Here is a 9,267-nt window from a genome sequence, read left to right as displayed (position 1 = left end):
ACACTGTCAATCGATTTCTCCTTTCATTTATAAAATTAGCTTGCTTGCCTGCATCGCTTTGATAAAAAAAAGACAATGAACGTCTGCCGTATTAGCCTGTGGAACTAATATCCTCCGGCGATATACATACATATACTCGCCTTCCTGGCTAGTGACCTTAGTGCTTGTACTTTCTTTGTTTTGCTAGCCGTCGCCTTCGTCATTGAAACATTAATTCTTTGACGCAGGTGACAGCCATTCGTTGTTGTGCTTACTACCTTGAAATGTTTGCAGGTTATCAGCTTATTACATCTGAATCCTAGCATCTACTATATATGCATATGTACATATGTGCATATTGCATATCTACCTTTGTAAGGTTCTTGACCGCAACATGTCATATTTTGTTTCATTCGCCCTGTTTGCGTGACTGTCACACACCTAGTACATATATGTTTGTATGTATGTATATGTTGATACATTTCTTATCCATTTATTTTGCAATTTTTTTTATACATGTTCACATACATGCAGCNAAATCATTCTTGCAAACTTTGTACAAAAATCATAAAAATTAATCAAACTTAAAAAAAATTTCATCAATCTTGTTAAGTCAGAATTTTTAGAAAAGTTTTCGGTATGCAGTTTTGTAGCCCGTTCAATTTTGGTATAATAAAGTGCAAGTTTCAAGTAGCTAAAAATTACTGCTGATTTTTTAGTTTTTTTTTTCGTCGAGGGTGTTGCGCATTTTCTTCCATATAAAAATAGATTTTGTTCATACCTCATATGGAAACACATGCGCAACATCCTCGACAAAAAAAAATTCTAAAAAATCGGCGGTAGTATACCAGGGATAATGCGAATATTTGCATTCGCATTCGTTTTGCGAATCATTCTTATGATTTTGCACATTCGCGTTTGCATCAAATGATACCAATGTTTTGCGAATGCGAATGTGTACAGAGAATCCATTTTAATATTGTTGAAATGGCTCTAATAGTTCGTTTCCATCAAGTATTAAGAATAAAATTAATGCGAGTGAAGTGCCATTTCAAAAACCGATAAGAAGAGTATTCGCTATGCAAAAAACTTGTACAAGTTGGTACCAACCAATTGTTACCAAATCGTGTTCGTTTGGCCAAAAAACTAGTAAAACTTGCAAGGAGAGAGTACAATTTTGACATTTCATTTGGAGGGGAAGCTGCAAATTCATGCTGGGAAAATTTTGGCCAGCAAGAATTTGTAAGCAGGATTGCGGCACACGGTTGCATTTTTGTCAACAATAATTTGAATCAAAGAGTTCGTATTAAATTTAAAAATGAACAATCTTGTCGCGATTTACTAATGAAAGAAGTATGTAAATGTTTGTTTATTCAATTAATTTAATTTATTCCCAACATTCGAAAAGTACTCGGCTGAAAAAGCTGTATTCGTAATCGGAACGCAGTCCAGGAACAAAGAAATTGAAGCGTATGTTGAAGAAAGTCAGAATAGGAAGAAATATAGGTATAGGTCCTGTTTTGTTTTCCATCTGAAATAATTGATTTAAAAATGTATTATGCTCGAAATGCAACCGTGGACGCCAGCTGGCAGTGAAGTTTGCCAATGTTTGCTAATTCCTGTTCGCGCAAAACTTAGTAAGTTTCTCTCTTTGGCGGAGTAAAAGCATAAACAGACCGCAGCGTTGATCCGGATCAACTAGGGAATTAACTGCAGTTGATCTGGATTAAGTCCGAGTTAATCCGGATCAACCCTGCCGTCTGTTTAAGCTTTAAGATATCTTATTCTCTGAATTTTGTTACTGGCTAATTCTGACTGGCTTTTGCATAGCGAACAGAACTAAGATCAGTTAAGAAGAGAGAACACTGTACACTTTTCAATGCTTTTCTACTCAATTGCATTCTACTTATTAACTGAATTAAATTCTCGACTCTTTCAATTTTCACATGTATTACCTTGTTCCGGCTGTTATACGTCCTATGTATGTACATATCGTCGTTTAAAATACAAAACCGCGTATCAACAAAATGCAAAACCGCGTATGTGAGGTTGTATAAATTATTTTCTAGAGACTTATATTTCAAAAAGGCTATCTTTTTTATAAAGCAATTGCATTTCTGGCTAGTACATTTCAGGAGAAATGGGTAAGGATTGAGCCAAGAGCTTGTGTGGGCAAATCCAATTTTTGGCCACAAATGTCAATTACGCGGTTTTCCAGAATGACGATACGCGGTTTTGTATTTTAAACGACGATATGTATGTAGATGCACTGGCGTGTGTTCCCTGCAGTCATTGGTAGATACATAGCTATTATCCAAGCAATTGCGTCTTAATGCCTACATTTGAGTGAGTTTTCCATTGTTATTATGAATGTTATTTTCTGAGTGAATAAGTGAGTGAATTTACCACGATGTAATTGCATTCTCTATGCTATATATTTCATCGCTTTTGTTATTGTTTACCTGCTTTGTTGCTGTTGACGATTTACTATATCCGCACCAGTTTACGTAGTGGTTAGTCATCGTCTTGCAGTTGGCTGTTGGTCGTGATTGTCAGTCAGCTGCTGATTCTCTTTGTTGCTTATTAAAAAGAATAATAGCTAACAAGAAAAACAAACAATTCTTCTTGCTTGTATGCGTACTGTAAATAACTTTATATAAAAACTGAGGCTTGTCTTGAGTTTTTTCGACAAGCTTGCACTCAAAGTGTACTCCATTGGAGGGCCAGTTAGCTGACAACAAACAGCAGGCAAGTCAGTCTGTTAGTGAGTTCATTGCAGTATAGCTGCTATCCATTTGTACTGAAATTTGAACAGCCAGAGGAAGCGCATTTGTCAGTATATACATACATACATATTTTGGATTTTTGAATTTTCGCTATATCTACTTTGTTATCATTTTGCTTTTCAAGGTACGGTGTGTTACTAGTGAAATTCGCTAGTTTTTGTTTTATTAATTTGCCAAAATCAGCATTTTTGTATTGTTTTTAATTTTTTATAATTTTTTGTATATTTCAGAATCTTGGATTGAGCTGAGCAGCGCTGCTACAATGGCTGGCGTGAAGAGTCCGGATAGAATCACACCATTGCCCTTCACAAGTGGTGAAGAGTATTTACGTTTGTTGCGCGAAGCGCAACGCGAATCAAATCACTCCAGTCGTGTTGTCTCGCTGGCCAGTTCGCGCCGTGATACACCCAGGGATAGGTAAGCGCATGTAACCGTTTTACTTGGGTTTTTTCTTCATTTATTTTTAATATTTACAGCCCCAAATCGCCACCAAACAGTCCGAATACCGAGCTCACACCCAATGAAGATCTCAAGAATGTTTACATTAATTATTGGAATAAGGTTTGTAGCAATTCAGAAGCCTAAAATCGTGTTTTTATCAGTATCTGTTTTTCTTATATTTATTGTAGGAGGGCGATAGTCACAAAGACACAGACTGGCTGGATGAATGGAATAGCCGACCGGATCAAGAACCACCAAAGTGAGTATAAGAAATTGTTATTCAAAATGCATTCGTATTGTCACTTCTAGTTTTAGTTAACATCAACTTACACTCCTGATCTCATTCTTAATGCATTTTCACAATCTAATGGAAATGGAAAAACGGGCCTAACGTTTTTATAACCTAATTTACTTTTTCTTGCAGAGATTGGAAATTTGAACATCCACAAAAGAAGAAGGGTGCTGGTTATTCCATTCGTTTGACGCGTCTTGGCAAGAATTCGCTATTTTCCAGAGAAATACTATACTCGCTCATTTTGTCGAATGTGCTGTCCTTGTTATTAGGCGCTGGACTAGGGTAAGTATGCATGCAATTGAAGTTATCAATCTGTGAATATACATATAGATCGGAGAAGATGGAAAATTTATAGTACATTTTCTTTGTTACTTACAGCTTATGGCTCAGCAAACGTGGCATTCTCTTGACCCGAGTTGTCATTGACTGAACGGAATGTTAAAGAAAAGTGATTTATATACATATATATTATTTTTAATATTATTATTTTAAACAAAGCGGAAAGCAGCAGCAAAACAATGAGCGAAAGTTGTAAAATAAAACAACGTTTTAATATTTGAAATAGAAAAACAGTAAAACGAAATCGAAAGTTAAGGAGCTATCAGAAATATGTAAGAACGAGCGCAGATGAAACAGTTGTAAAAATATTTTCATACCACAAAATAAGTAGCAGTGAGAATATTTATAGCGAAGATTAACAAATAATAAAACAGCAACAACAAATAACATGGAATTAAGGAAGATAAGAATTTTTTAAAATAAAGCGATGACATTTTTATGCGCATATTAAATGCATAAAATCATATGTATGTATTTCTGTATGAATATAATTACTTATGTGCATTGCGTTATACGGAAAGCGTGCGATAGCAGCTAGAGCATTCGATAATCAGCCAATATAAAACCGTTGCCGGCATTGAGAGACACCAAGAAATGTAACAAAACAAATTAGTAAGATAATTATATACATACATACACTACATATAAATAAATTTAAAAAAAACACATACATATATACAAGCAACTAGCGTTGTGTGATTTGATTGAGTTCATTTCATTGGCCGTACGGGATCTGATCAGTAAGTGGATTTGAAAGTATGCTGCAGTTGCAAGTTATGGGGAGAGTATTTGACTAATCACACAAACGCAAAGCAACAATTTATACATAGAATAGAGAAATAAAAGCAAAAATAAAAACAATTCGATTACCATACATATATATTTACTTGGAGAAACTTGCTGATTGAAACGTGCAACACAAGCGTGGGCTCAGGTCTTTTTATTATTATTACTTGTATTATTATATAACCCCAATTTTTCGAAACTAAAATGCGATTTAATGTTCTTACAAAAATGCTTTGTATTTGATATTTTTACAATTTTTATTAAACAAAAAATATCTAAACTATTTTAATATTTTTACAGAAAAATAAAGTAAAAAAATGAAGCGAGTAAGAAAGGAAAGGCAGTAGCATATAGTATTTGGCGTGTTTTACTAGTAAAAATACAAAAAGCAAAAGAAAATGCAGAATGCGGAATTTCATATTTTGTGTTAAGGCAGTTTATTCAGTGCAAAATCTACATTATTTGATATACATTTGCGACAAAAGAATAGTTTTGTGAAGTTGTTTAGTAGCTAAGCTATATTCAACGACTCCTTACTCTAAAATTTTCCGCTAGTTTACCTTTTTAAATGTTTTTAATGTTAATTTATATAATACAAAAAATATATCTATGTTTTATATTTATATACATACTATATGATTATGCAACTACGGATGTATTTTTGGTACTCGAAATTGTCGAGTTCACCAATACCACCAGAACGCGTTTGTTTTTTCTAGCTTGTAGTTTAATTAAGACGCGAGAACATTTCCTCAATACCATTTGCATACATACATTCATTTAACAATACAGGCGGGTTCCGACTACAAATGACTTAAGTTAACTTTGAAGCCGAATTTTGGTGTTCGTATTTCGCGTTTATCATGTCAAATACACTTGAATTCATTTTTTAGTTTTCAATTTCACTTTCACTCGGATTCTAGAACCTGCCTGATATTATACATATTTAACGGAAACAAAAATCGATTATATTTTTAATATCAAAACGAATAAAATAATATGTATAATTGAATTTAATTGAAGAAGTAAGAATTCGAAAATACCGTCGTTATGGCAAAAACCCCTTTCCCTATATACAACACATACATATAACTATGTATCTAGTATATATTTACATACATATGTATATGCATAATTATATTATTAAAAATCTTATAGACTTTTTTGATAAACTAAAGAAACGACAAATGGAAAAAAGTATGAGAAATGCAATAAAAAAAATAAAAAAAACTAAAGAAGCGAAATAAACACTGTGTATTTATTACTATTATTTAGAACTGATATGAATATCAGCAGTGGCTACCGGGCCATCAGCTCTACGTTGCAGAAATTACATTTGTTTATAGCTAGGTAATTTGTTCAGTTTTCTTTTTCTTGGAGATATACATGTGTTTGTGTTGGTGTGTCCAAGGCGGAGTCGGGGGAAAATATCCTCGTTTTAAAACCGTTTACATAGTGGGGTATTGCGGAGGTATTAAATCTTTGTTGATGACTACTGAGTGATGAGGGTGTTGGTAGTTTTGAAATTCCGTTTCGATTTTTCTTTCAAGTGTTGGTGAATGTGGTGTTTTATGTAATTTTCATTTATATACACCTGCGTTCAACTAATTAGTAACAAAATTCAAAATAATATTGTTTGCAAATTATGTTTATTTTTTTATTTTTAATAATTTTCATTTAAATTATCATCCCTATTGCGAGTGTCGACTGGTAGTAAATAAACCACTATTATTCGATTATCGCTTTTCCATGATATTGTCAACGTCGTTGTCTTGTTCAATAAGTCAGTGGGAATAAATTATAGGCGCTCATCCTTCTACAAATAAACAGTTGACGAAAGATGAACGACTAAAAACTATTCACAGTCGCTTATTGAACGAGAAATCGGAACAGCGATAATCGAATAATAGTCGTTTATCTACTACCAGTCGACACTCGCAATAGGAGTTTATAATTCAATCTGTAACAGAAACCACAATAATAAAAGTTTCAGAGCTTGCAAAAATTGCAAAAAAATTAATCACGCGGATTTTTATTCTCATATAAAAAAAATTTGATCATGTGTTATATGGAAGAAAATGCGCAACACCCACGACAAAAAAATTCTAAAAAATCAACGGTAATTTTTAACGACTTGAGACTAGCACTTTCTTAGACTACAATCAAATGGGCTATAGAACTGCATACCCGAAAATTTTCTAAATATTCTAAATAAAAATTTGGAAATTGTATGAGAATTTTTTGAAGTTTGATAATTTTTTTTTTTTTGAATTTTTGCAAGCTTTGAAACTTTTATTATTGTGTTCTCTGTTACAGATTGAATTATATTTTAAATGAAAGTTACTAAAAATAAAGAAATAAAAATAATTTGCAAACAATATCATTTTCAATTTCGTTGCTAATTAGCTGAACGCAGGTGTAGGAGGTTGGGCGATTAAAGGTGCGTGCTTACGCCCAGTAGTATCCAGATTCGATCTCACCAGCGCAGCATCTAAAAGCAAATTGAAACAGGTTTTTCCAACAGCGGCTGCCCCACGGTAGGCCATATCAAAACTCCGACTGTACTTCTGTCATCAAAAGCTTGGCACAAAAAATGCACGTGGCTTTCACAGGCTATGCAAAACTAGCATTAGTGAAAGCACAGACGTGAAATCGCAAGTTGGTGGAGTAGGCTTAACATTCAGCACTTGTGTAACCGCCAAATACTTATTTTTAATTTAAACTCAACTGATTTTATTTTTTGTTCTTTGTGTTAAAACTAGTTTACAATAATGTACAAACCTAGATTTTTGAAGACTGAGCGTATTAATAATTTTTGAATTTTCAATCCGTATATGCACTATCGCGTCTTTAAAAATAGCTCATATGTTTCCAGATCGCTCTTTGCCACTTGACGTACAAATTGAAAATCATTACCACTGACTAAATCTTTTGGTGAGACATACAAATCCTTCTCGGGATCGTATTGCGCACGACCTAGTGTAACAAGAAACTCATGACGCTGTCGTAAGCGGAACTCGCGCGATGTCAGCACTTCAGGAAACTGTATTAGCATGTCATGCGATAGCTGCATTGTTTGGTGTGCATAAGCAAAACGTTCAATTAGATCGTCAGATTCTGTAAAAAAAATGAGGCTAACGTTATTCTACGCTTTTCAAAACAAATTTTTCATCAATTTACTCATCATCCACAATCGTGGCTTGTTCAAGAGCAAGCACTTAATTTCATCCTTATCGAAGCCCATTTCCTCGCGTATACAAAACGATGATTTGCGTATATGCTCCATGCTGTAAGTTATCAGCCGCGGTTGTTTCGATGTTAAAAATCGCACATCATCACCGCTCAGTCGAAATTCTTTCTGGAAGTGTCCAAGCCGCCGATCAATGCGTTGCGTTGAAAACATCAGCCAATAAGGATTTCGGGTGAATATGCGTTGGCGTTGTTCAGCTGTGAAATTTTTGGATTCTAAGTAGTTAACACGCGTTTGCAAATCATTTATATCCACTTTAAAAATTAACGGATTTTTCGTGAGAAATTCACCAAAGGCCGCTGCTGGTACCCCTTGATCCTGTAGAAAGTAGAGATATGGTTTCACATTTTTTTCGAAATCCAGGCCCAGTACAAATTTAGCCAAGCCTTTACGTCTCTCTATACTACTCAAGTCTACGCCCAGTTGGATAAACTGCTGTAGCGTAGGAGATTTGTTGACATATGCAGCCAAATTGAATGTGGGAACATAATCCTTTTTAGCTTGACCAACGGCTACCGAATCGGCTTCATCAACAAAATCATCATCGCTGGCGGGCAAATGTTGGCTTGGTGCAGCGCTTTTACTCGATGATGTTTCATTTGTGGCTTGGTAATTTTCGATTTGTTGCAATTCTTTTTTTAAATATTTATTTACTACTTCCGTAATGCCTGTTGTGTCACGCGGTTCAGTCTGCGCGGGTCGTATAGGGGGATTGACTTGCTCATCTATATCGTTTGATGCGCTAACTGCTGGTCGCTGCCATGGCTGATTACGTAGTTCACGCACAATCTGCGGCACGAAAATAAACTTTTTTGCATTATTTTGACTTAATTTTGTTATTAACCGCAGATTTCCTAAAATCAACATTTTGTACGCGATGTAAAGTAAAAACAAAAGTCAGCTGTTTTTGACAGCTGAAGGGCATGTGCGCGAATTAGGAATTGGCACCGATTTCAAAAAATCGGGTTTTCGATTAATTTCCGTTTTTTAATCAGATTTTAAAAGCCAGGCAGCCATGCAAAAATTGCCATTATTTCGTGTGTGTGCCCAAAGAATTTTGACATCTGATACTTCACAGCCTGTTGCCTCGTCTTTCCTCAAGAAATAATGGAACTGGCATATATTTCTGTTGCAAGCAGGGTCAAAGAATAGGAAATTTAATTCCCTTTAATTTGATGTACATACATACATACATATACGTTATGTATAGTTTTTAAGAAAATTGTATTAATATTGGCAGTCACTGCCGCAGCAAACACATTACGGCGTTGTCAGTCAAGANAATTCGCCTTGGACATTAGGAAGTACTGCGGCGAAAATGTGAATTCGCCATCAACACCACCTTTTATAAATTCGCCTTGGCCCCTATTCTATCATTCTTGGTATAAATT

General features: G+C 34.6%; 2 protein-coding genes across 2 annotated transcripts; one reads left to right on the top strand and one right to left on the bottom strand.

Annotated features, from left to right (window-relative positions):
• Positions 1-2,676: 2,676 nt before the first annotated feature.
• Positions 2,677-5,027, top strand: BNIP3 (BCL2 interacting protein 3). Its single transcript, XM_017635560.1, has 6 exons — positions 2,677-2,889; positions 2,996-3,182; positions 3,242-3,326; positions 3,395-3,465; positions 3,631-3,783; positions 3,880-5,027. The coding sequence occupies exons 2-6, from the start codon at positions 3,028-3,030 to the stop codon at positions 3,929-3,931; spliced, it is 516 nt and encodes a 171-aa protein (XP_017491049.1). The 5' UTR covers positions 2,677-2,889; positions 2,996-3,027; the 3' UTR covers positions 3,932-5,027.
• A 2,416-nt stretch (positions 5,028-7,443) lies between these two features.
• Positions 7,444-8,843, bottom strand: mTerf3 (mitochondrial transcription termination factor 3). The gene is made up of 2 exons (XM_017635559.1): positions 7,807-8,843; positions 7,444-7,743 (listed from the first exon to the last, which is right to left on the bottom strand). The coding sequence occupies exons 1-2, from the start codon at positions 8,741-8,743 to the stop codon at positions 7,466-7,468; spliced, it is 1,215 nt and encodes a 404-aa protein (XP_017491048.1). The 5' UTR covers positions 8,744-8,843; the 3' UTR covers positions 7,444-7,465.
• Positions 8,844-9,267: the final 424 nt, after the last annotated feature.

This window comes from Rhagoletis zephyria, unplaced genomic scaffold (genome assembly GCF_001687245.7).
Source record: "Rhagoletis zephyria isolate East Lansing unplaced genomic scaffold, Rhagoletis_zephyria_1.1 Rzeph_scaffold_15922, whole genome shotgun sequence".
Taxonomy (NCBI): Eukaryota; Metazoa; Arthropoda; class Insecta; order Diptera; family Tephritidae; genus Rhagoletis; species Rhagoletis zephyria.
The sequence above is the reverse complement of the archived record's forward strand: the minus strand, read 5'-3'. Positions and strand labels throughout refer to the sequence as shown.